The sequence below is a fragment of the Meles meles genome, chromosome 1, assembly GCF_922984935.1.
Source record: "Meles meles chromosome 1, mMelMel3.1 paternal haplotype, whole genome shotgun sequence".
NCBI lineage: Eukaryota > Metazoa > Chordata > Mammalia > Carnivora > Mustelidae > Meles > Meles meles.
This window is the reverse complement of record NC_060066.1, coordinates 172,467,605-172,494,875: the sequence shown is the minus strand read 5'-3', so window position 1 is coordinate 172,494,875 and position 27,271 is coordinate 172,467,605. Positions and strand designations below refer to the sequence as shown.

Below are 27,271 nucleotides of genomic sequence, written 5' to 3'. Positions count from 1 at the left end.
ACTGGAAAAATTTGAACTGTATCTGAGGATAAGAGCAACGCTGCTGAATTAAAGGAACGATTCCTCACAGCCTGAGCACCATCAGCTCCAGCCTGTGAGTGACTTTTTGAAAATCTCTAAAGCTAGCCTGTATGTAGAAAATTCACCTGATCGAATTCTAGGGTCAGAAATTTAAACACCAAGTTCTTAGGTGTCCCCAACTAAACCTGATGACCACACATAACTTCACGAAAGCCCACTGAGTCACCACAGCCTCTTAGCAAGAGCTGAGTGTCTCTGAATACACCAGTGAAAAGGAGCAGTGTTCAAGATCCTTTAGAGAAATACTTCTTAGTGAAAGCCAAGAAAAATGTTGAACCAATGAAATAACGGAGCCCCTGGCTAGTCACCAAAACCTTTTCTTATGTCACAGTAAGAGGAAGTCCCTTTCACTATGAGGCTCTCTGTTGGGTCTGCGCAAGCCGAGGGCCTTGGCTGGAGGAGCACATCGCTTCTGGCCAGGGTTGCGGCTCCAGTGAGCAGCCCTATAATGAGCCCCCTAGAGCACCGGCAAACATGGGCGGGCATGGACGGACGCTGAAGCACTGGGGCGACAGGAGAGCTCCGGTCCTCACTGCTTCCTCCACTAACCAGGTTTTCAAAGGGAGGCCCCTAAGTCCCCCACAGCCGAGAGGCCAGAGCCCTGAGCAGGGGAGAGCTCCCACAGCAGTCGCTAGCCATAGACCACCTTCTAGCCTCAGACCCCAGCAGCAGGACTATGGAATTTCTTTATGGACACCTGTGAACCAGGCACCTGGAAAATGACTGTGTGCCAGCACTGCACGAAACTCTTTCTTCCCACTCTATGAGTGCTCCTCCATTTCTCCCTCATGGCAGAAAAACAGGCATGATACTAAGCAGAATCCACTGTACTTATTAAAGTTGTGTAGACTTTGCATTTATTTTACAAAGAAAAAGCTAAGTTAAAGGTCTTACAATTTTTTGGAAGCAACAAAATGAAACTACTCTGTGAACGTGACCTTGGCTTCATGAATATTGAAACAGCGGCTTCTATCTGAACATTACTCAAAGAAACACCAAAAGAGACTGTTATCTTCAAAGTATGGTATCATTTATTGAAAGAAATTATTAAATTAGTATACCTTTTACGTGGTTCCATCTGCAAATTCTTACCTTGAATCCATCCTTCTTGTTTTTTTCCAAACCTGACCATTCTCCAGGCTGAAATTAATTTTAAGAGAAACGTAAGTGACTTGGAAAAAGCAGTACCTATAATTTCCCAGTCCTGGACTCTAAGGCAAGAGCTTCCAGGTAGGACATTTAATTTACAGAATAGGGTAAGAAAATGACTTGGCTCTAACTACAACACTATGGCTCTGACAACAAAACTGACCAAAGACAAAACCGACCCTTTTAATGTCTTCGATGCACTTAATGATGTAGCTCCTCTTGATTGCCTCTTTCACGGCATACGCATCGCTAAGGATTGTCAGGTGCTCCTCCAGGGCTTGCTGAATAAGGCTACTGGGCAGGGTCGGAAGATGCGCCAGTTCCCAGAGTACATCTAACACCTGCAATAATGCCACACAAGATGAGCCGGCCCACACACCAGTCAGATCACATTCAGTATTTGTAGCTGGGAAGATTAACTGGATTCTCCTGCCTTTCCAGAAGTGGTCTCAAAGCGAGCTTCCCGGCCTATTCGTCCAATCAGACTCAACAGCTTCTGTCTCACTCGATCACTTTCAGTCTCCCAGCTCTGGGGAACAGGAAAGATAAGACAATCCAATTTCATCAAATGGGCAAAATATGCAGAAACCTTACACTTGAGCTAAAACGGTTTAACAAAGTAAGAAGAGTTACTTAACTCAGAGCCCTCAAAATGAGCTTCTTTTAGAAAAACTTAAAAGCAGGCGAGGCTGACTAGACACGTACCTTCTGGATGAGAACAAACAGATGATTAAGCTGATCCGAATTAAATTTGACAGCTGCTGCAGCAATAATTGTATGGATGTTCTCGATCACAGTAGATGATTGTCCCGACTGGAAAAGGAGACAGCGGGGGAAAGTTACGTCTTACAACTTGGAAAGACCCTCATGCTTCCCCCCAGCAACTGACAGAAGCCCAAGTAAAACAGCAACAAGATAAACTGATTCTGGCCTGATCAGCACTCACTTGCATGACAACAAAACCACAGGAAACAACCACTGTTAATGGCCAGTTGGCCTTGTTGAAATTTCTAGCAGCATTAAATCTTTAAAAGAAATTCTCAATCCGACATATGCATTTCAAGAGGAGAGCAAGAAATATTTTCAACTGGCTCATAAATAGGTTCGAACTAAGCACAGAAAAAACACATTCGCTTCCAGCACTTTATAAATGAGCTTGAGGGTACCATCTACTTGAGAGTACCATCTATCTCATTTTTTATTTTGCCCCTAGATTCTTTATAATTTCAACTAATATTAATTTATCCCATATCCAGTAAATCTCTGCCTCAGTGATGTAGGCCCTGTGGTCAACCTTGTGGTCAAAACTCACTTTATAACTTCAAATATGACTTCATCATGCCTCACTGCACACCACGCAACGGACTTGAGAGGCAGAGACTTTTTGAGATTCAACTCTAGTGTTCGCTTCGGCAGCACATCTACTAGAACTGGAATGAGATTCAACTCTACAAGAATCTGCTTAGTATCTACTATATACATATATTCACTGGACATAGCAATGATATACAATATCTGCATTATGGTCTCTAATCTCCAACCTTATGTGGATTCAAAACTCACACTCACAAAGCATTATGAGAGTATTCAACTATGGTGGACATGGGAAGCAAGATTTTATAGGACCCGGGACTGTTTTCTTTCTAAAGCCTACTCTCTGCTGCTAGGCTAGGAGCCTGCAAATTACCGTTCCTCTCCTAGCTCCACTGCTGTGATATTCTGCCCATGAGAGGCACTGCTGGGTAACGAGAAGGGAAGAGGAAGAAAGAAGCACTGGTTCGTGCTCAGGAAGTGGACGCAGGGGCTGGCATCGGTGGCAGCCAGAGAGAAGCCCTGGTGGCCGTGCCACCACCTCTCTGGCATCCCAGCATGTGCCAGGAGAGCACCTCCCAAAGTTGCTCCCTTTCCTTGGACTTCAGAGGTCCGGACCCTTTCCCCATTCTGTTCCTCCAACATTCCTACTTCTCTCTTTTGCACTTCCACCCCAGCAAGGCCTTTGTAAACAGGCCCCTGTATCCAATTCCCTCTGAAATAGCCAGTGTAGCTTCTGTTTCCTGACTAGGTTCTGAGTATACAGTGAACTAAGATGGTATAGTCAAGGTGAGCCCCAGGCCTCCTTCTGGCTTAGTGGCTAGACAAAGGCTAATACCATTACTGAAATAGCCTGGAAAACGACTAGGTGCTGACATACTGAATTTGAGATGCCTACAAGATGGCATGCAAGAAGGCATAACTGTTACGCGTCTAGGCAAATGGCACTGGAGTGCCAAGAGGAGGTCTGAACTGGGGACATAGTTCTGAGGGTCAGCGGCACCCAAATGCACCTGAAGTCCCAGGAGGGGAAGAAACTGTCCCACGGGAGATTACAGACTAAGGAAAGGGCTAAGATGTGAATAAAACTAGTATCTACAAAGAAGAAGAGACTAAATAAGTTAGTACAGGAGACTTAAAAAGGGTACCAGGAAAAGGGGGTGGGGTGGGGGAGAGAATGAGTCCAATGGACTAGTAAAAAAGTGAAGGAAAAGAAAAGACAGCGGCATGGCCAATTCGGCAGGGGCCTCGGGGAGTCCTGGTGAGATGAGGTCTGGGAACTCAGTAAGCAGGACCCTCACTCTCACGTTACAACCCAACAGGAGAAACTCATCCATGAAAACCAATGAGCAAACGGTGAAAAGAACACAAGACTGACAAATGAGAGACACACTGTTCTAGTGCTGCCACTAACTGCTGGGGAGCCTGTGGGACGGCTCTTCATTGTGTTAACTGAGAAACGAGAGGGCTAGACGTGTTCAGTCGTTTCACCTCTTCTGAGCAAGTGCAAGCCTTTCTCACATACACAACCTTGACACAAGCCCCAGATGGGAAAGCAGATTTTGGCAGAGCTGCTGTGGCTAAAGCAAGACAGAAGCTCCGTTTCCCTGCTCGTTCAACCTCCACCCTCTCTTTTTGCCAGAAGTGTCAGAAAAAGGCAAAAGTAATTCTGATCAACTTACCTGTATCTTCCAAATTTTAGTGAGCTCATCTAAAGACAGTTTACTGCCCAAGAGTTCAATAATCCCCTTTATACGATCACAGTATTGGGCTTGGTCTATGTTGCCTAGGAGAAGAGACACCCAAGAGGCAGAACAGTGAACACTGACTTTCTAAATATGATTCTATTAATTCAAAGCAATAGTAACTTGTACAACATTTAAAGGCTTGTAAAATACAGTCAAAACAACATTTTCTTACCATTAGTACAAAAAATGTTATTTATGATTATGATAGGAAATTTTTTTTTAAAGATTTTATTTATTTGACGAGATCACAAGTAGGCAGACAGGCAGGCAGAGAGAGAGGAGGAAACAGGCTCCCTGCTGAGTAGAGAGCCAGATGCAGGGCTCGATCCCAGCACCCTGGGATCATGACCTGAGCCAAAGGCAAAGGCTTTAACCCACTGAGCCACCCATGCGCCCCAGGAAAAAAAAAAAATATATATATATATTTTTTAAAGCAACTTACCTTCCAATGCAATTGACAGAACTGAGTTTTCAACCAGCCAATCTAATAGTCTGTCTGTATCTATAGCATTCTTCACAGATTTGGATAAAGTGCTATCTTCTATTAGCTTGGTTACCTAAAAAGACAGAATTATTGTGAATAAACCTAGTGTAAATATGCATAATCAAAACCTATATATATTTGTATACACATCCTGTGACTTATACAGTGTTGTAATGTGGTCTGATAATTAGTCAAAATGTATTGAAGGCCAGTTACTGTAATGAGTTAAGACTATTTATTCCTGATGTGTCTCTAAAAAGAACAGGGAGCCAAGAATGGCACTTGGGGTGGCTCAGGGAAAAGCATCTGACCCAGCTTCTACCAGTGCACACTCTGAATTATGTACTTGGGACCAGAAAGTGTCAGTCCCTCCCTGGTCCCAAGTATAGACCATCTGTGGCCATGATGTCTACCCCATGAAAAATGTCACTCTGTAGGAAGAGAGAAAGCCAAGCCAACATACTCAGAAAAGCAGGGACAAGACTTGGACAGTCCTGGCAGTGGTCAGGTCTCAAATTCTAGTTGTTCCTGCTGCCCACACGTGTCCCTGCCCTTCCATGGTCTGTCTGGCCAGCCAATCCTTCATTCGTGTGGAACAGCCCAGCCTTCCTCCCTGTAATTCCTCTTTTGGCCCCAGATGGTTCACGATGAGTTTACTCCACTTGCAGTAAAGAATCCTAGTTAATGCGGAACTTCAGGGAAGAAGACCGGAGGTATGACTGAACTATACTGGCTCCAACTGTACTCACTAAAACCAACTACGTTCAGATGAAGTTCAGAAGGAAAACACTTCCAGTATTTTGCTTAGGTGGTCAGAGCTACAGTCTTTTTGTTTTGGTCCCAACCCAAGTTAGAATACTCGGTGTAAGGAAACACCTATCTGAAATATACCAAAAGGAAGTGTACCCCTAGGGTAAACAGTAAATCTCAAAAGGTCTAATCCAAGGAATTATGTTCTAGGAAATTTCACAAAAACACTAAATCTTTCACAAATATTTCAGAGAATGAATTTTGAATGTAACACATAAAGACCACCTTAACAATTATGGCCCTATGTACCATTTTATGTATAATCATTGTTTTCTTTTTTGTATGATTACAAGAAACCCTCTTCTTTATTTCCCAACATTTTTACATTAATGACCATATGTTTTGGCAGAGTTTAAAGAGTCTGTGCTTTAAGTCTTCTGGAAGCAAATGTAAAACTTACTTCTTTGAGGGAATTCATTTTAGCGCTAAAATGTGGGGATTTCAGCATGCGCAGTAGGATGTCTAATCGAAGGTCATCTACCACAGTCACCAGATCCGGCTGGAAACGCATGCAGAGTAACTTGATGGCAGACAAGAGCTCAGGGATGCTAACCAATCTCTTTTATTAAAAGCACACACAAACAAAAAAGGAACCATGAAAATATTCTGATCTCAATTTTTGTAAGACACACAGGAATTTAGCACATTTTCAATAGCAATGGTTTGGTGATACCCAATACTCCGTATAGTCAATTAACTAGTTTGCTTTTAAATAAAAGTTAGCACACAGGTGAGCAAAGGGAAGGGCCCTGTGAGAATTTCAAGGTCAACAAAATATACCATGCTAAATGTTAAAATTGATTTAAACAACTTTGGATAAGCTTATAGTACTGAATTATTTTAAAGCTTCCTCAATGCTATACCAATTACAATACTATCTAAATCAACATGTTAATAGAATTCTGAATGGTATCACCTACTGAGAACCCTAAATTCACTCTACTGGTAAGATTTACCGTCAACCTGGTGCTTCAGAAAAAGCACTTTTTGGTTAGGAAATGTATAATTAATTTGATATGAGTAGTATGTGACCAGGATCCAAAGAACAGAGGTGTGTGAACCTTGCCCTAGGTCCTGGCTGTGCTACTATGGGTGAACGGGCACTGGGGCCTACCTGGTGGGAGACAGGATTTACCTTGTCTTTGAGGTCCTTCTCCTCTACACTGCGCACATCCTGGATCGTAGTAAGGATAACCGGGTCTAGCATCGGCTGTGGAACAGAAGTGCTGAGCTTAATAAAGACTGCTGCTTCTGCTCCAGAACTGGAGAGAAGTCACTTCTTCACTCATGCTTCACACAGGAGAAAGTGCAAAGCCAAGACCTCGATTCCAGTATCAGATGCTGCAGCTAGCTACCAGCATCCCAAGCAGGCCCTCAAGGGACTCCATGCCCCAGCTCCTTTCGTACTACGTGGGTGCAGTCCCTGTCACTGCTATCTTAGCAGGGTCCTTTTATTTTTTTAAATGTGTCTCATTTATTAAGTTTTTTTGTTTTTGCCAATAGAAGTTTGAGATTTTTTTTTCCTTCAAATTTTTATTTAAATTCTAGTTACTTAACATACAGTGCAATACTGGTTTCAGGAGTAGAATTCAAGGATTCTTATTTATTTATTTATGAGGGGGAGAGAGTGAGCGCACGCGAGTGTGCATGCACAAGCAGGCAGTGGTGCAGAGAGAGGAGAAATGTAGGCTCCCCACTGAGCAGGGGGAGCCTGACATGGGGCTCTATCCCAGGACCCCAGGATCATGACCTGAGCTGAAGGCAGACGCTCAACCCACTGAGTCACCTAGGCACCCCAGAATTCAGTGATTCGTATGAAGGTCTTTTTTTTTTTTTTAAGGATTTTATTTATTTGTCAGAGAGAGAGAGTGTGTGAGAGCAAAGCAGGGGAACAGCAGGCAGAGGGAAAAGCAGGCTCTTGGCTGAGCAGGGAGCCCGATGCAGTACTCCATCCCAGGACCCTGGAATCATAACCTGAACCTAAGGCAGACGCTTAACCAAATGAGCCACCCACATGTCCCTCATAAGGGTCTTTTTAAAGAGTAACCAAAGAAGGGGTGCCTTGGTTGGCTCAGTGGGTTAAGCCTCTGCCTTCAGCTCACGTGATGATCTCAGGGTCCTGGGATCAAGCCCTGCATCGAGCCCAGAATGGGGCTCTCTGCTCAGCAGGGAGCCTGCTTCCTCCCCTCTCTCTGTGCTGCTCTGCCTACCTGTGATCTCTCTCTGTCAAATAAAATCTTGGGGAAAAAAAAAAAGAAGCAACCAAAGACACATAAACTAAAACATGAAGCATGAGTATGTATTATTTTTGTAATAAAGTATCTTACATTTGACTTTAACAAATTAATATACTCATGGAGCACAAAAAATGTGCTGTGATATGCATTATTTCTGTGTGCTGATATAAATGAGCCCTCTAGAAGAAATTAATACAACACTGGGCTCCAGAATGGTAGCATAATCCAATAACTGACTCTAAGTATTATGTGAGAAGTAGGAAAGTATTAGCTTGGTCTAAATGCTCACTTCCATCTAAGTAAAATGATTTTTAAAACTTATCTGGTTACAAGAGAAGATAGTATTTGGCTGGCAAAGCCAAGAAGACATTAGCAATGAATTAAAACGACCTCAGACAATTATCCAAATAGAATCTCCTCCTTTCTCCTCATGCCCACTGTACAGTGAGGACTGGGGGCTGTGAGGGTAAGAGGCGAGCGTGCTGTTCTCCTCAGCAGCACAGGCCCTGCTTACTCCCCACTGCAACTGAGACAGCAGGATCACCCTTTCAGAGACAAGAAAGCCAAGGCACATACATATGTCTTCCAAAGTCACACAACTGGCAACTAGTATAGACAATTGTTAGTTTACATCAAGTAATAGGATGTGAATACAGTATGAGAATAAATTCAAGGCACGAATATATTGCTGAATAAATGTAAGGTTGGACAGTTTGAAATAATTAAAAGTTAAATATGCTGCGGTTGGATATTCAATACTTGTTTGCTCTTTTTACTCTATAAAATTCCAAAAATTCTATTAAACCTAGAATTTCTAAAAAACTTATTATTAATTAGTAGCTGGAATATTTATGCTAAATCTCGTTCCACAATGGAATGCATGGGTAAAGAGCATTTAAGGATCCAATCCTGGCTCTGATTATTAAAAAGCCAAGTATTAAATTATTAATAATTATTAAATTATTAAAAAGTCAAATTATTTTGCCTCTTGTATCTTATCTTACTATAAAACTAGTGATTCTATGCTTAATAAGCTGAAAGAACACTAAATGTTTCTAAAGAACTTAACAACCAGAATGAAGAAATGCATAAATAGCCATCTGATTTCATTTAAAAATCTTGTAGGATTACTTTGACATTTAAAGAGAAAGCATGTAACACTTAGAAATTGTAGACATTTCCAGGACCTACTAAAACAAATCTTATCTCCCTTGTTAAAATGGCCCTAAGTAAATGAGATATTAACAAGAAGGAACAGTGCAAACACATTACTTAAAGGACACAATGCTTTCAAAGCCATTTATAGTGACTTAAAAAAAAATCTCTGTGAAAGTTATAGGTTTCACAGATCTATTTACAAAGAAAACAAAAAAAATGAAGGTATTTCAAAGTGACACTTCATTCAGTAAAACTTGTTAACTGAAATGGAAAGGAAACAAGGAAGTACAATAGGCCTTAAGCACCAGCAAACGGATACACCCAGCTTTGCCTATGTGATGACCTGTTGGCTTACGGTCTGCAGTGGCAGGAAATTAGACGAGATGTGCCATTAGGCCACTAATCAGCAGTCACTTGGCTAGTAAGTAAGCCCAGTGGGTTGCTCAACGCTGCTCTAATTTAATACATAATGGCAATGAATCCTTCAACAATCCTGGGAAGGGGGCTGGGATATATGCCTCCTATTTTATAGATAAAAATACATGTAATTGTATATAAATCATATCTGATAAACATAAATTGAAAAGGTAAAGAATCATAAATATGAGAGATCTCCTATACTTTAAATTATTAATCATTTTTTAGTTACCTTCTGATTATATTTTTGCTAGAAAAAAAGCTTTTCCGAAAAAAGGAAGTTACTCTGGATCAGGCACAATTCTGAACAACCTGATAAAAAGATAATGATGACTACTGGTATGTCTTAGGTCACCTTCTGAGTAAATGTAGAATGGCCCCATCTTACCTGAACCACCGAGGAATTGAGGTACTCCGCACACACCCCTAAAGGCTGCACCAATGCTGAGACTGCCTGAAAACAAGGATGGTGCAGGTTAGACATCAGTGCGAGACGGTTTTTTCTTTTCAGCATTTAACAAATCCCTTTTAATATATCAGAGACAATCTGAAATGGTGACCTGATCAAGTCATGAATGAATGACTAGACAAGCCTTCTCCTGGAGAGGAAGAACTGATATAAAGATGCCAATCCATTTAAACTGTTATAGAAATTTAATATAATTTAAATCATAATATGCCAATAAAACTCTAGAGGACTGGATGAAAGATTAATTTTAAAGTTCAAACCACAGAATATTAAAAATTTTTATTTGAAAAAGGAGAGAACAGCTGGCGAAGAAATGAAAGGTGCCTTCGACAAAAACATCAAAAACTTCCATGAAGAAAATGACAAACCTTGAATAAAATACATAAGAAAAGGCACAAATAAACAAGGAGATACCATGTTCTTGAATGGAAAGGACCTGTGCAGTAATTTTCCACACACTGACCCATAAATTCAACACAATTCCAAACATGATCTCAGTGGGATTTTCTGCAGGACAACTTGACATTCTCAAACTCTGAGAATGACCAAGAGAATCTGAGAGAAGCACGATGCTGGGCAAACTGGCACTACTGGTGTTGAGAACAAGGGAGCAACAGTATACAAATGGGTAAAGAATGAACAGATGAACGAATGACTCTGACAGAAGTCCAGGAACACACCGTGGACATGTGGGGCTTTGACATGTGACAGAGACAACACATCAAAATAGTAAAGAAAACAGAGATTTAGTCATTAGACGATCTTACAACAATTAGTTATCCATCTGGAAGAAAATGAAATTGGATCTCTATCTTATGTAATACAGAAAAAGAAATCCTAAATGAATTCAAGAACTAGGTATAAAAAGTAAAACTGTAAAAGTATAAAATGAAATGAGTATTTTTATAACTTTGAGATGGGAAAACATTCCCTAAGCAAGTTAGGAAACTTAAACTGTTAAGCTATTAAGGAAAAAAATCTTCCACGTAAAATGTGGAAGCTTCTGTATAGCAAAAGGCACCATCAATAAAAATAAAAAGAGAAGCAAAAGAATGGAAGAAAAAATTTACAAATACATAAAGTAGACATGGCACTGATATGCTGAACATAAGAAGACTTCCTGAAAGTTAGTAAGATAACCCCAAAGTAACCCAAATAACTAGGTCAATTTACAGAAGAATGCAAACAGCCAATAATCACACGATGAAATGCTCAAATTCAAAGGAAGTCAGAGTCTTACCAATTAAATAATAAAATGTTATTTTTGTCCACTATAATGAAAAATTAAAGATGAAAAATATTCAGTATTAACAAGAAAAATAAGGAATGGGTTTATGGAAGTACAGATTGGTATAAGTTTTTCAGAAAGAGATTTACTACTACTGAATATAATCTAAAAATGTACATAGTTTTTAACCCAGCAATCCCGTTTTCTAGGAATCTGTCCTTCAAAAATGGTAGCACATGCACATTAATACAAATTTATATGGGAAGCTGTCTTAAGAGCAAAACCTTAGAAATATTCCAATGCCCATTAATAAGTGACAGCATCAGGGTCCAACAGGTGCAGAAACTGATGAGAACCACTAATAACGATGACAGTGCTGACCAGGAAAGATGTCCATGACAGCCTTTTAAATGAAAATATGCTACTAGGTATAGCTTGATTACAAAATTCAGTTTTAAAGAGAGAAAGAGAAAGAAGAAAAGATATATATTTTACATATATATAGGACAAAGTCAGGAAAGCTATGCATTAAATGGGTAGTTATTACCTAGGAGGTAGGTATACATGCATGGGGGTGGGGGACAGGCAACTTTCATTCCATATTTTGTACAGGTATTTTTCACTGACGAATTGTGAATGATATTTTTCCCAGTATTTTTCAAATTCAAAACTACATAGATATAAATATAAAATGAATACATTTATTTGTACTCAGTGGCCTGAATTTATTTTAGGACATAATCACCTCCTTAACTGGTCAGAAAGCAGGCATCTATTGTGAAATTTTTAATCATACTTGTTTGCTAAAATTAGAGTCTCAATCTTTGGGAATCTCTTTCTCTTATGCCTAAATTTTATCCTCTCCTCAAATACAACCTAAGCAATATAATTCTGTGTCAAATGCAGCAACAACACAGTTGTTCTGAAAAATGGGAAATATCCTGGAAGAATGTTTAACCTCAAGATACTTGGTAACAGTGAGCGTAAGCCCAGATTCCTGTACATCCACACTTAGGCAATTTTCTTCCAAGCAGGCTAGAAACTTGGAATGCTATTTTTGTTATTTTTTTTTAAATAAATTAACTGCCAGAAATCAGTGTTTTAACATTAAAGAAAAATGAAGCTCATTTCTGATATGGCCAATGACCTATACAGCCAGTTCTTGAGAAACGATAAAGTGGATAAAACCTATCTGAATTGATTTTTTTTTTTGTCTTAAAAGCTTTGTTTCTTAAATCACTACTCAGTACTTTCCCAGTCAAGTCACTTCTAACGGGGATCCAAATGACAGCCTAACAAGCTAGTTCACGTCCGGGAAGGTAGAAGATGCTCCCTGGTCAGTGTAGTCATGAACTGGGAGACACCTGATCCTTCAGGATGAACAGTGGAAAGAAAGTGTCAGTCTCCTCAGACCAAGGGAGTCAGCTGCTCAGCCACGGTTCCTCAGGAACCACTGCTGCCCCACGCACAATACCGCATCACTTAGGGGCAAGGCATGACTTTCTGTTTTGATCACATCACAGTAGCTAGCACCGTGCCTTATGTGGGGCAAGTACACAATGAGTAGTTGACTGGATAACTGACTAGAAAACAGAACAAAGTGCTCTGGGTTACAAAGAGGGCAGCACTCGGTGAGAAATTAGAGACCGAGTTATTCCCCCTTACCACGGGGGGGGGGGGGGGTCACATAAAAAGAGAACGGCACTGTGCACTGTGCCTGAGGGAGAGTCTCAGCTTCTGTCACAGTCCTTGGCTGTCTATGCATCGCTGTCACACCAGAAAGCTAACAACCTTGAGATGAATTACTTTATTTGTGCCTGGCACTAAGCACTACACTGTTACGAATCATGACACTGTTACATACATGTGCACTTGCCACAGACAGCCCGTCCTTTAAAAACAAGATAACGTCACATAACCCTCACAAATTAAGAGACAAATACCACAGGCACAGGGAAATGAAGTGAAAAAGAGCAAATACCCCCTCATGGAAACAGGGTTACAATTAGGTGTGAACATTTTCTTTGGTTATCAGAACCACGAAGCTGCTCTCACAGAGATAACCCACACGGTAACTGGCAGACACCTGATCCTTCAGGATGAACAGTGGAAAGAAAGCATCAGTCTGGGTCCCTGACTGGGTCCAGACCGTGTCTCTTGGGTTACATACCAGCCTGAACAAAGCGAACTTCCACTCTGGGCACATTAACTTACCCCAAGTTCTATATCTTCTGAATGAAGCTTGGCTTGGATTGCGGCAAATCCACCTAATTCTCCAAACTGAGGGGGAAAAAGAGCACAAATTAATTTTTAAATGGTGTATATCAATAATTTAAGCAAAAAATGAAGGCTACCATTCTACCCGATCCACGTGCCCTAGGTAATACTGATCTTGAGGGAGTCACCACAAAGATCGTCCTGGGATAGCCTGCTGAGTCCTAAAGCTGACATGCATCCGTATAAACAGCACATATGGCAAAGAGGAGGAACTACAGAATCTACCTCCTTATGAAAAAAAGTTCCTATGACTATCTCTAGCTGTCATTTACTTAAAATACCAATCTCCAGGCAATCTAGTTAGAAGAAGGAAAACATGACTGCATTAATGAAAATTGTATACCTTATTTACCAAATCCACAACCCATCCATGAGGCTCCTGTGAGAAAAGAAAACAGAAATTGAGATGGCAAGATGAGAACTTTCCCCATTAACCCTCGTATTTCTTTTAACCTCTGTCAAATGTTGGGAGAAAATAAAATATGAAGATGTGAAAAACATTCCAAAAGGCTTTTCTACAGGTTTCTCCACGGGCGTCTGGGCCATTGCTGTACATGACTGTGAGGGGAGAATGGACCTGCACGTCTGGGTTTGGGGATGGCATTGCTAGAGCATGGCGCATTCGTGCCTTTCTGCGTTGCTCAGAGTAGTCATCAAGCTCTCCAAGGTGCTGGATAACTTGAGCTAAATTCTCTAAGAAAGTTATACTTTAGACATGAAGAATTCCTAACCTAAGGAGTAACAGATCCTGAATAAAGTAAGGTTAAGTTTCAGTCCCAGCTGTTCCATTAATAGGTACCCTGCAACATGCGCTTTCTTTTTCCCGCTTTCCCTCCTTGCTTTCCTTTTTGAAGCCTTCACTGCTCCGCGGGCTGGATACCATCGTGGGGGAGCAGTGACTGTGAAAAGATGTGGTCCCTGCTTTCACGGAGCTCATACTGTAGCAGTGTCCACAAAAACAAGTGAACCACCACATACCTCAGAGAATTCAGTCTGGGCTCAATCCCACAAAAGCAAAAACCACAAAAAGGTCCTCACATGAGAAATGGAAGGAGCCTATTCTGTTCAGAGCGGTGGTCATGGAAACCCTCTCTGGATAAGAGGTCTTTGAGCTGGATCCTACAGGATGACAATGATTTAGCCATTCAAAGAGTCAAAGCAGAGAGGCCAAAATGGCAAAGGTCCAGTTTGGGGAAGGTCGTGAAGAGGAACTGGGAGGGGCTCTCCCAGGAGGGACTCTCCCAGGTGGGACACACTGAGCTGGAAAGAGTGGCACGGGTGGAGCTGTCGAGAGAGACAAACTCAGATCATGCGGAAACGTGCCAACTGGGATTAGAAGGAAAGCAACCAAAGTGTTTAAACCAGAGTGACATCTTTTATGTTGTAAGATGACCAATCTCACAGTTGTGTGGATGGAACAGAATGCATGAAGGTGAGTGGAAGGGAGAGGCGCAGTTGGAAGACCAGTGCAGTAACTAGGAAAGATGTGATGGTGTCACCAGCAGGACAGTAGCAGCAGAGACAGAGAACTGAACACCTTTAAGATGAACTCCAAGGGCGTGTTTACAGTTGGAGGTGGGTCATAAGGGATGAATCATGGCGGACTCCTGCGTGTCTGGCTTGAGCACCTAGGTAGACAGTGATGCTGTTTACTGACGGGAAGAAGGAGGAAGACTGGGAAGACAGATGGAAGTTCCGTTTCAGGCACACTAAGTTTGAGATGTCTGTGTAGCAACCAAAAGGAAAACAGTTGGTTCTTCAAGTCTGGCGTGTTCAGAGAAGATGTTTGGGTCACAGAGACACAAACTGAAGGGCCATGAGCATAAAGATGGCATTTACAGCCATGAAAACAGAAGACCGTTCTTAGGGAAAGAATAACGAACGAAGAAAAGGTGTCTCTGGGTCAAAGCTGAATGGAGGTGAAGGAATCACGGAAGGCAATGTGATGATGACTTACAGATTAGGCAGAAAAGCAAGAGACTACAGAAGAACTGATCTGGGGGAGGCAGGAACTGATAGTGACCATCCCTGTTGATGGGGGTCAAGAGACATTTCCTGTGGCTCTGGACACGTGGAGACTGTCAGTGCCTTACCGAGAGCGGTTTCAGGGAAATGGCAGAAAAAGAACACAGACTGTCACGCTCTGAGGAGTTCATGGAGACTTCAGTCTAGTTAACCTCTAATACCTAAACACCTCTCTAACAGAAGAGCACTAACACCACAGGACAAAAACACTAAAAAAATCTTTAAAAATATACAGCTGAGTTGGCACAAGGTGCTCAGAAACTGAAAACAAAGAGAAAGCAGAAATCGTGTGAGGTAAGCAGACTCTGAGGCCAGCCTTCACGGTGCAGGCTGTGGAACCCCGGTGAGGTCTGGCCTCCATCTTCACAGCCAACGAGGGGCTGGGAAACCAAGAGGAGAGAGTCACATAAAGCTGGAGCTCAAAGGGCTACCACCTCAGTGGTAAAGTGAACTGAAAGAAATCATCTGCAAGAAAGGGAGAACAACAGGGAAGCCTGCCTACCTTGACTCTGATCCTGGATAGAGGGGAGGAAAAACACTCTTAAGAGTCTGTAACCATTGACTTGCCTCACACAGCTTCACTTCTGAAATTCACACTGACTTTGGGGCGCTGGGCGGCTCAGAAGATTGGCCAGCCAACTCTTGGTCTTGGCTCAGGTCATGATCTCAGGGTGGTGAGATCGAGCTCTAGGTCAGGTTCTGCACTCAGTGTGGAGTCTGCTTGAGTTTCTCTCTCTCCCTCTCCCCCAGCCCCCACTAATACTCTCTCTCTTTCCGTCTCTAGAATAAATAAATAAATCTTAAAAAAAAAAATTCACACTGACTTTATGGTCTGAAATACCTTAAGCTGAGAATTTATTCTAAAGTGGTACCAGATCTGTGCTCCCAGGCACCTGGAGGAAGTAAAGGTAAACACTCTTTGAAAGGAAGGAACTTTCAATCCAGGCCTCAAACAATACTTCTAGATTTAATTTCAGGAAATACAACTTCACAGAAAAACAAACTCAAACATGTAATTTTTTTTTTTTTATATACACATACAGACATAAAACAAGTTAAAGTTAGTAAAAGCCAGCAGAATCAGAGTTGTAGATGTCAGACACAGAACACAAATACACAGGAGAATGAAAACATGAGGCAGGAACATGAGATAATAAAAATGAGTAAACAAAGTCAAAGGAGAATCAAATAGAATTTATATAAATGAAGAAAAGACACTGAAATTGAAGACTTTTAACAAGCAGTTTAGACAGCATACTTGATATGGGCAGAACCACCATTAGGGAACTTAATCCCAAATCTGAAAGAGATGATCACAACCTACAGCACAAGGACACAGGAAGATGGGAAATAAGACAGAGGTTAAGGGTCATGGAGGACAGATGCAAAGGTTTAGCATGTATCCACTTGAAGTTCTGAAGAGGAGAGACTGACTAGTGGGGAAGAGGCATGATATGGCTGAGAATTTTCCAAAATTGATATAAGATATTAGTCCTTAGATTTAGAAGCCCACAGTCACAGGAGAGTCAAACTGCCAAATATCAAAGAGAAAGAGGGTATCTCCAAAAGCAAACGAACTTCTTACAAAAGCAACAGTCAGACCAACCACCAATTTCTCAACAGCAATAACCAAAGCCAGAAGACACTGACATAGTACCTCTGACATTCTGAAAGTGTAGCAGTCAATCTAGAATTAAAAACCCAGTGAAAAAAAAACTGGAAGGGGAGGCAAACCGTAAGAGACTATGGACTCTGAAAAATAACCTGAGGGTTTTGAAGGGTCGGGGGTGGGAGGTTGGGGGAACCAGGTGGTGGGTAATAGGGAGGGCACGTATTGCATGGAGCACTGGGTGTTGTGCAAAAACAATGAATACTGTTACGCTGAAAAAAATAAATAAATTAAAAAAAACAAACAAACCAGTGAAAATATTCTTTGAGGCATGGGAAGTCAAATAAAGTTCAGGCCATCAAAAACACACACTTAACCACCAAGATACTTGGGAGGATGCACTCCAGAAAGAAGAAAAATGATCCCAGTGAAGAGATACAGAAGGAATGGTACTCAATGAGACAGTACATACATACGGCTAAGTCAAAACACCATGTAAGAGAACAATGATGGTATCTGTTTGAGGGTAAAGCAAGACAGGAGAGGACTAAGACACTGCATGGTAAAAACAATGGGGCAGAGAGTAAATCAGTCAGGTGGGGAATGAGCACATGAAACATTCCAAGGTCTTTATGTGCTGCTCAGAGGAGGACAAAGATATTCATGAAATTTTGATTTCATTTACGTAAGTTACAGTTCCAGGATAACCAGTAAAAGAACAAGTGGGAGAGGAGAAAAGTGGAATCTTCTCTGACAGGGGTGTGGAGGGCAGAGAATGATGCTGAAGCTAGACAGGGACATGGGATCAAAGGCAGAATGCTTAAGGATGGGAAAGACTAGAGCATGATGTACACAATAGGAATGCTCCAACAGAGAGGAAAAGACTGCAGATACCGAACAAAGGACAGAAAACTTGAGGAAAATGCTTCAGAAGGCAAGAAGAAAGGGGATGATCTCAGGCCTCTGCAGGAGGGAGAACTGCTGTGCAGTACTGAGAGGAAATGCATAGAATGACCCTTTCTGGTCCTGGATGTCATGTGCGGAAATTGAGGGGAAGCTAAGGAACATCTGCCGAGTGCTTACGACAGTGAACCCCTGAGGTTAGTGGTTGCATAGACACTTGTCATCCAACCTTCACAACACAACTGCAGACGAGGTTTGAATATTTCGGGAGGAAAGACTGTATACAATTACAGACGCAGACAATGAGGCTGGATTACGTGGGTTCTTTCCATGACGAGGTTTGTGGACATGGGTAAGGACTCAACTCCTGTGTGCCTCAGTTTCTTGTCCATGAAATGGGGTCAGAAATAGTACCCCGCTCACGGAGTTGTTGTGGAGATCAAACGCTAGAGTGTGTACTCACTGCCCTTTCCACTCGGCCTCATCCCCTCTTCCCTGGAGGACTGCCTGACCCTCCCAGACAGCATGGACCACCTCCTCCTGCAGTCCACATTACAATGACTGCATGTACTGTCAGTGGTACCTTAAGTTTTGGTTTTCAAATTTCCTCCGCTAGCTCTAAATTAGGAGCCATGGCTTACTACTATTTATATGACTGCTGAACCAAACCTCTGCTTCGACTAAAGCAGTGGTCAAGTTTTCTATCTACTTGATTGACTCCTCTGAACGGTTCCTCAAAAACCAGAATTTGATCAACAGATGTTTAGATAATGTACTTCTTGTGGGTATAATGTTACTGGGTACACTGTAGGCCTTTAAATATAAAATCAAGATAACTGGTTCTTGGCTTGGGAAAAAACCCCAAAGCTTTAATGCTTCTGGAGTTTAAAAGAAAATGATACATAAGACTACATTCTAGATTATTTTTTTCTAGGCATAATTAGCCACTTCAAATGGTTTCAAATGCTCTAGCTTCTCAAACATCTCTGAGAAACTGGGACACCCATTAAACTGGGGTTCTGACAATTCAATAAATAGGGCACTGATGTCATGCGGTCATTCCGCATTTCACTAAACATCATTTCAAATCTATAAAATTATTTATGATGCTTGTTAATGGCTGTGGAAAAATACGCAATATCTGAAAAAAAAAGTTAAGCAATTTTATGAGCCATATGGAATATCTGTCATTTTTCACAGACTGTTTTAATCCTTCCACGTAAATTTTTGTGGCACATAAAGTCTTTTTCAATACATTTCTCTATAAAATGACGAAACAAGATCATGTTTACCTTTTGGAAAGTAGACACAGGTGAAACAGCAAACATATTTCCCTCCCCAAACACTTCTGTCCAATTCCTCTGAGACACTTTCATTCTGTTTTTAAAATGGTATTCATTATCAGGATTGAAAGCCTAGATTCAAAGAGAACAGAGAAGCACTATTATTATCTATTTCTATAGCAACAAATATTAGCATTAGAAAAGAAGAAAAATATAGCCTTGGACTCCTTCGGTAATGGAATCTTAGAAATATCCCAATAGCGTGACTTCCCGAGCTAGTGTAGAGAAGCGGATGAGTGAGGCAGAGCTCTCCCCTCCTGTCCAGCGGCCACTGGGAGGGAAAACAGGGCGCACAGCCAGGTGTCCTGGAGCTGGCGCAGGTACGGCTAGCCAGCAGTGCCATAAAGGCCCCTTCTTCACACAGCTACTGGGACTAGTCAGGGAAAAAGGCCAAAACCAAACCACAGGAGCACCCCTGTGAAAGCATTTATGATGTGAATAATCAGGAAGACATGAGGGAAAGCAATTTAATTATTCTATGAGCTGAGAAAGCTATTAAAATTAGAAAGGTATTTTGTTAAAACTGAGAACACAGAATGAATGACTGCTCTGTTTTTAAAATAAAAAAGCAAGGTCCCTAACAGCTAAGTTAATATCTTTTACAGTATCATTATCACTCTTTATTAATTTTAAGTTATAGGACAGTTGGTATTTTAAACAAAATCAAAACACAGAGTACTTCATATTTTAGAGATACTGTACCATGGTAAGCACACCCAGGAGACCAGTGGGAATCGGATCTTGTTTAATTCTCTCTGCAACCAGTTCTATTAATAGCATCAACATGTTGTAGATTCCTTCATGAATTTCAGTACCCCATTTGTGAACAGCACTCGAAGTCAGGAGCTACAGAAACAAAGGGCTAGCTTTAGAGTCTAACTTGAAAAGCAGAAGTCTAATGTTTATCAGTTCAATCTTGAATAATCAAGAGATGATTTACATAGTATCACTTTACGCAGATGACTTGCTTTAAAAGGCCTACAACCTGCAGCCCATCCACTGGCTCAATGATTTCAGAGTCAACATGAGTTTTGTTTTTCAATGTTAATTTCCTTAATTCAATTGAAACGTTGGTTTAAGAGAAAATTTTCCTTTGTTTTCTACTTTTCCTTATTACTTGGGGAGGTCAAATGGTGTAGAGCAGGTAAGAATCTGAGGCCAAATCCTGGAGCTACTACTGTTTTATAGCTGTATGGCCTTGGACAAAAATTACCTGAGTTCCCAGGGGCCCAGCTGTCTCATGTCTACAGAAGCAAAACTCCTATCCACTTCACAAAGGTGTGATGAGTATCAAAGGATAAAACAAAAGTGAAAGTGTTTTATAAATAATAAGGTATTATTATTAATATATTTTGGCTGTCACTATTAACCAATATTCTTAGAATCTAAGAGATGTGTGCTATATTTCATGATTTGAACATATTCTTGTATTTTTAATATCTCAGAAACAGGATTGCATCTTTCCACCTGCTGACCAGATGGCAATGGGACTCTGAATGTGAAAGAAATTTTAGAAATACTTTACTAGATAATTTCCTTTCACTTATAATTTCCTTTTTGATATGTATAGAAGGACATTCAATTTAAAAAAAATGTTTAAGCAAATCTAAAAGTTCTAAGGGATAATGAACATTTTGCAGCTATTTTTCTTTAATATAAAACAAAATATATAACAATGTTGCATCTTACACTCAGCATCTTAGATTCATTAAAAAGGAGGGAAAAGGCACAAAGATGAATCTAGAATAACCACCAGTGGATTTCTCCAATCCTCAGTCTAGTCCTTGGGGAAACCTAAGGCAGGAACAACTTGCTGGAATGGGGAATGAGAAATCAAAGGGAATCACTTAATAAAATAACAGCAAATTGGTATGGTGGTTTCATGTTTTTGTAATATTTCCCTTTAGAAGGAAAATACTATGCAATAAAAATTCCACCTTGGTCACAATGAGAACCCCTTAATAAAAGCAGCTTGAAAGAGCCCAAACTTCTTTAGCTGCAGAGAAAAACCCCAGTTCCAGATTTCTAAATACCAATTAGCTGAACTATTTGGTCACACAAGTAATAGTCATAAGACTGACTTCATATAAACCAATGAGTTACTATTTATTTTTTTTTGCAAGAATTTTTTGCCTGTCGGTATCTTCTTTCTCCACTTAAATAAAAAAGCAAAATGAAACAGATTAGCATTCGAGAAGGGTCATGTGACTACAAAATAAAATGTATGTGGATTTAGCACCACTCCCTCTGTTGCCATCTCATCTGTTCAGTTTTGAATGTGGAAAGGGAAGTCTACCTACGTTGCAGAAGAGGGGGGAAAGACAGGCAGCCCTTTGTGGGGAACCTGTGCTCAAGGCTTAAGTATGCAGGGATTTAAGTATGCCAGACCTAGATTTTCTTCCCTGCTTGAACACACAATACGGGATCCAGGTCAGCCTCAACGTAAAAGGTAAAGAAGGCAGACATGACAAGAGCCCCTTTGGTGCACCTTATTCGTACAGTTGCTTATTACTTACACCCTTCCTTCTAATCAAACATTTGAGGCGTCTTGCAAGAAAAGCCAAGAAAGAGGGTAGAGCGATGGTCATCACACTAGGAAACACAGCTAAGGGAAATGATACCATTTATATAAAACACTACTGAGCTTTCTGGTAGCCAAGTCTAAAGGCACACAGAATTCTATAAATTAAATTCTGATTAAATTTTAAAAAGTATGCTTTACTGATGCGAAGGAGAACCTTTTTAATAGCTCTAAACTGTAAAGAGAATTTAACACACACAGTTTTACATAAACAACACTGAACAACGTAACAGAGGGTACCTTTGTGCTCGCAGTTCCACAAAAAAAAAAAAAAAACAACAACCGAGCAACCAACCGCTGGACCATTTATTACACTATTACAAACAGCTGAGGACATAATATAAAACTGTTTTCTGAAGTGTTTCTGCACCGAGTTACAGTCATACACTCCAAATATGTAACTTGTCGGTGACCTGTGTTGACACAGGGCTGTCTGGATCTAGAGATCATCAACCTAAAGGTCTTTATACTGATAAATCCTTCTCCATAAATCTTTCTCCACACTATAAAGCTGCATTTTCTTTCTCTGTAAATTTATGCATACAACATAATGTATCACAGTATGTGACATTACAAAAATTCGGCTATTTTTTAAAAATTACTGTAATTCTTAACAGAATTTGTAAAAGCTTAAAATAATTTTAAATGATAAATCAGTAGATGAATTCACCCCAAATGAACATAAGTCTTGATTTCATGTAATCTCTGCCCAAATGACAATTTTTAAGAATTTCACACTTTTTTCAAAGATGCAGCTGTTTTTGTTCCTAGAATTAATTTTGTTCCTTTGTACGCCTTGAATCAAGGGAGATTCTATCAAGATGTAGATGGGAATAATAGTTTACAAATGAACAGTTTATTTTGCTGGGTTCAAGATAAATATAGTCTTCACCCATCTGTAGATCTAGTGACTTCCTTGCATATGGGACAAAAATGGATGTCAAAACCCAGAAAGACAAGACAGCAGGGAGACTCGTTCATTCAGCAAAGACTTACTGAGCTCTCTCTCGGAGGTAAGCACTAGCTATACACAGGGGAAAACGACAGCGTCTATGACACAGTCCCTGCTCTTTGGGGAATTCAGGACTCATGTCCTGAAAAGGGAATCATGCTGAGTTAGACTGCTTTCTGAAACACAAGTCCTGTGATCTCCTATTCTCCCTGTTAAGAAAAATTGCTTTATAAGCGATGTGACCAGAAGGGGAGGAAGCGCATGACTCTTGCTCTGCCACAGAAGCTGCCACACACCTGCCATTTTGCCATGAAACATACTCAGTCCAGTCAAACTTTGTACTATTCAAATTCCTCCTCTGTCTCAGTACAACAATCAGTACAAATGGCTTGTATTTTGATAAATAAGTATTATCTTTCTAAATGCCACAAGTCTTAGATTAGTATGGCATGATTTCCTAGAATAGGTAAGCTGAACCTATCCTTTGGCAATTAAAGAGAAGGAAGGAAATGTTGCAGCTGTCCAAAGACATGCGCAAACAATTAAATATAAAAGTAAATCATTCATAAGCCCCAAATTCGGAGTGACTTTGTTCTGAGTAGGGGATTCCTCCGTTGAACAAGACTCATAAACTGGTCCCACACAAAAAACTAAAGCGAAAACAAAAAGCCCGTTCCTCCTAACCCCCACCCAAAAAACCAGACTAGAGCATTTTTCCTTACCTTTTTAAAGGCTTCAGGCATACACCTATCCATAAATCTTTTACAATTCTCATCAGACTCGGAAAGACCTTAGTAAAATAAATGAAAACAATATGCCTTACTACAATTTTAGGCAGTTTGCAGAAATCATATATATCAATTCCAAATTCACTTGTATGGAATTATTTATGGAAACCCTGATTCTTAAGGGATTATTAAAAGCAGAATATATATATTCTGATGAAGGAACAGACTGACAACCACAGTATTAATGTATTTGTAAGAGCCCAATATATTCACATATTTATTAATTCACATACATCTGTTAACAGTATAGTAAATAACTAAAAGTGAAATGGCTGAACTCGGGTTTCCACTGCCAGAGTAACTTCAAACAATCGGCCTTAACACCAATAGCAGCCTCTTACTAGCTGTTGTTTTCCTAAACAGCTCTATAAAAACACAAATTATTCTCAACAGATACCAAAATCACTCTTCTTCCCTAAAACAAACCGAGGGACTCAGTGTTATTAAATGCGCAGAGCTGCGCCTGGCACACAACAGGTGATTAGTATTTGCCAAGTGAATGAATGAATCCACTGTAAAATTACCCTTTGGAATACGCTGTGTAAAAAAACTTAATAATGTGTTTTGCTTGTCATTGGGAATACTGCTGGACACATTTTTTTCAGACCCACTGTGTCGCGTAGTACCTACCTCCTGACAGGCACGCAATGAATGCTGCTGCCAAAAAGCCAGTCCTAAGGTGCCATACAAAGCCATGAGAATTAAATTTGATCCCAGTCAAAATATTTCCTTTTGATGTGCCTCATATTTAATTACGGTAGTAAACTATGCACAATTTTAATGAGGGGGGAAAATCACAAAACAGTGGACCAAGTCATCTGATTTTATTAACTGAATATGAAAAATAAATTATTTTTTATTCAATGTATTTAGAGTCTAGAATCTTCCTTATACTGACACCCATTTTCCAATCTGGAGATATTTTATTACTCTGTTACTTTAAGATTTGTAAAGCACTTAAGACAGTGCCAAACATTTAATATGCACAAAATGTTCACTAAATAAATATTACTTTCTTTTACTAAAGAATAAAAAGCCACTGAATTGAACCTTAAAGTTCTCCAAGCTTTTGCGGAAAATGTTCATTTCAATTTCTATAAAGCTTTTCAATTATATTTTAAAGACTCTTGGGGTGCCTGGATGGCTCAGTGGGTTAAGCCTCTGCCTTTAGCTCAGGTCATGATCTCAGAGTCCTGGGATCAAGTCCCACATCAGGCTCTCTGCTCAGTGGGGAGCCTGCTTCCCCCCCTCTCTGCCTTCCTCTCTGCCTACTCGTGATCTCTCTCAATATCTTTAAAAAAAAAAAAAATCTATTTTAAAGACTCTCATCCTCTGTTGGAGCTAGAAGAAAACAGCTGGTTGAATTCAAAGCTTTTATTCCACAGGGAATAAACGATCAAATTTAGGAGCATAAACGATCAAATATCATACAGAGTGGGGGATCATACAAGAGTGAAGATTAACGTCAGGGCTCCTATCAAACAAACAGTCCCCTCCTTCTGTGTCCTGTGGTGTAAGAACTTACCAAGTCTGGCCAAATAGGTAGACGCCAACAGACATTTGCCTAGTGATTCTTCTCGCTTGTAAGGGATGGACCAGTGATCAGTCAAAACGCGGCTTTCCAGTTCATACAAATTGGTTGTAGGGAATTCAATTCCTTCCCCTGAGCAGTTTCCATTTTCATCATTCTTCTGACAAAAAGGGATTATGATAAGAAAACAAATACACTCATTAGTGACTACTGTAAAATGTCTCACTTGGGCACAGAACAGATGCTGCCCCAATGGGAGCTGTGAACACTGAGTGCGGATTCCCCATCTCTTTCTCATAGTCACATCTTCTGCCAGACTACCTCAGATCCTCCTACCTCTCGTCATAGCGGCATCCCTGGCTCTCACAGAGGCCAGCCCACCTCTTTCTTCAATCTTTTGAAATCTTTAATCTCTATGAAAGAGCATACCCACCTCCCCCTGTTTTCAGAAGGGAGAGGTTTCCCCAAGGAGTTCTCCGTATTGCTTCTCATCTCCTCACACTAACTCTTCCCTGACCCCACACCAGTATGGCTTCCAGAGTCCCTATTCTCCCATAGCAGCTGTAGTTCAGGCCACCACTAAGTCATTAAATAATGAACAGTTTCAGTCCTGCTCTTCCTTCTCAGCCGTATCTGCCCCTCTGCCCACTCCCTCTTCTTGAAATGCTAGCTCACATGCCTCACTCCCAGGAGGGCACACCTCCCTGTGCTCCTCCTGCGGGTCTGGCTGTTCTATTCTGTCTCTTCTTGTACACCGCTTCTTCCTGACCATCAAATACTGGAGCTTCTCAAACCTCAGTGCTGGGATCTCTCCTCTCAGGTGATCTCCAACCCAGTGAAGGGCAGCATACCCAGAAATGAAGGACTCATTCCTAAAACCTTACTCTACCATTCTCCCCTCCAAGACCTGGTGATGAGACTCCCTACATTTCTCTCAAATCTATCTACTTCTGTCCACTGCCAGGGAGATACCACTATTCCCGATTTCACCCATCTACCTTCTTTATGTAACTGCTGTGCACCCATAACTCTTTCAGAAAAGCCTTTCTGGGGGCACCTGGGTGGCTCAGTGGATTAAGCTGCTGCCTTCGGCTCGGGTCATGATCTCAGGGTCCTGGGATCAAGCCCCGCATCGGGCTCTCTGCTCTGCAGGGAGCCTGCTTCCTCCTCTCTCTCTGCCTGCCTCTCTGCCTACTTGTGATCTCTCTCTCCGTCAAATGAATAAATAAAATCTTTACAAAAAAAAAAAAAAAAGAAAAGCCTTTCTGGAACTCCTAAACTATACTGAATTCCTTGCATTATTTTATATGCTTACCATCCTGAACTTCTCTTTCATAGCACTGCTCACAGACTTCACACTTATTTGTGATATATTTTATGTATGCTGCCACTAGACCAAGCTCCATGAAGACATGGACCCTGTTTGTGGTTTTGACCGCCTCTCTATCTCCAGAACCTGGTGCCCAACACAAAGCAGGTATTTAACATATGTTGTTAAGTGAAAAAATACTTCATTCAAACAAAGTTTCAACCATCAGTAGGGTAACAGCTAGACTTTCCATAAGTTCTTACCATAGTAATTTGTTATAAAGCAATCTGGGCCTCTCCCCCAAACTGCCTAATACCTACTCTGGTTTCTTTGAAACCTAAATATTTTCACAATTCACTCTATAATTTAATCATTACAAAATAAAATCATTCCATTAAAATTACCTTTAGCCTCAGTTAAAGAAAAGACCATAAATACCCTACGCGTAAAGGAGCTGGAGAAAGAACAAGAAAGAAACCCTAAACCCAGCAGGAGAAGAGAAATCATAAAGATCAGAGCAGAAATCAATGAAATAGAAACCAAAAAAACAATAGAAAAAATCAATGAAACTAGGAGCTGGTTCTTTGAAAGAATCAATAGGATTGATAAACCCCTGGCCAGACTCATCAAAAAGAAAAGAGAAAGGACCCAAATCAATAAAATCATGAATGAAAGAGGAGAGATCACAACTAACACCAAAGAAATACAGACAATTATAAGAACATACTATGAGCAACTCTACGCCAACAAATTGGACAATCTGGAAGAAATGGATGCATTCCTAGAGACATATAAACTACCACAACTGAACCAGGAAGAAATAGAAAACCTGAACAGGCCCATAACCAGTAAGGAGATTGA

General features: G+C 40.7%; 1 protein-coding gene across 5 annotated transcripts in view; it reads right to left on the bottom strand.

The window, feature by feature from the left end:
• USP24 (ubiquitin specific peptidase 24) overlaps nucleotides 1-27,271 on the bottom strand; it is a 140,253-nt gene that overhangs the window by 82,014 nt on the left and 30,968 nt on the right. For 4 of the 5 annotated variants that reach the window (XR_006817163.1, XM_045996874.1, XM_045996749.1 and 1 more), the window contains exons 2-16: nucleotides 25,096-25,261; nucleotides 23,505-23,572; nucleotides 19,952-20,095; nucleotides 19,199-19,321; nucleotides 13,713-13,748; nucleotides 13,307-13,372; nucleotides 9,784-9,849; nucleotides 6,719-6,793; nucleotides 5,984-6,142; nucleotides 4,732-4,846; nucleotides 4,224-4,327; nucleotides 1,936-2,043; nucleotides 1,664-1,759; nucleotides 1,410-1,571; nucleotides 1,174-1,221 (exon numbers count right to left, since the gene is read on the bottom strand). Coding sequence is in view for 4 of the 5 variants with exons in the window: in XM_045996874.1 (XP_045852830.1) it covers nucleotides 1,174-1,221; nucleotides 1,410-1,571; nucleotides 1,664-1,759; nucleotides 1,936-2,043; nucleotides 4,224-4,327; nucleotides 4,732-4,846; nucleotides 5,984-6,142; nucleotides 6,719-6,793; nucleotides 9,784-9,849; nucleotides 13,307-13,372; nucleotides 13,713-13,748; nucleotides 19,199-19,321; nucleotides 19,952-20,095; nucleotides 23,505-23,572; nucleotides 25,096-25,261 (1,536 nt within the window). In the remaining variant the exon portion in view is untranslated. The remainder of the gene's footprint in view (nucleotides 1-1,173; nucleotides 1,222-1,409; nucleotides 1,572-1,663; nucleotides 1,760-1,935; nucleotides 2,044-4,223; nucleotides 4,328-4,731; nucleotides 4,847-5,983; nucleotides 6,143-6,718; nucleotides 6,794-9,783; nucleotides 9,850-13,306; nucleotides 13,373-13,712; nucleotides 13,749-19,198; nucleotides 19,322-19,951; nucleotides 20,096-23,504; nucleotides 23,573-25,095; nucleotides 25,262-27,271) is intronic. The other variant, XM_045996804.1, reaches the window with a different exon arrangement.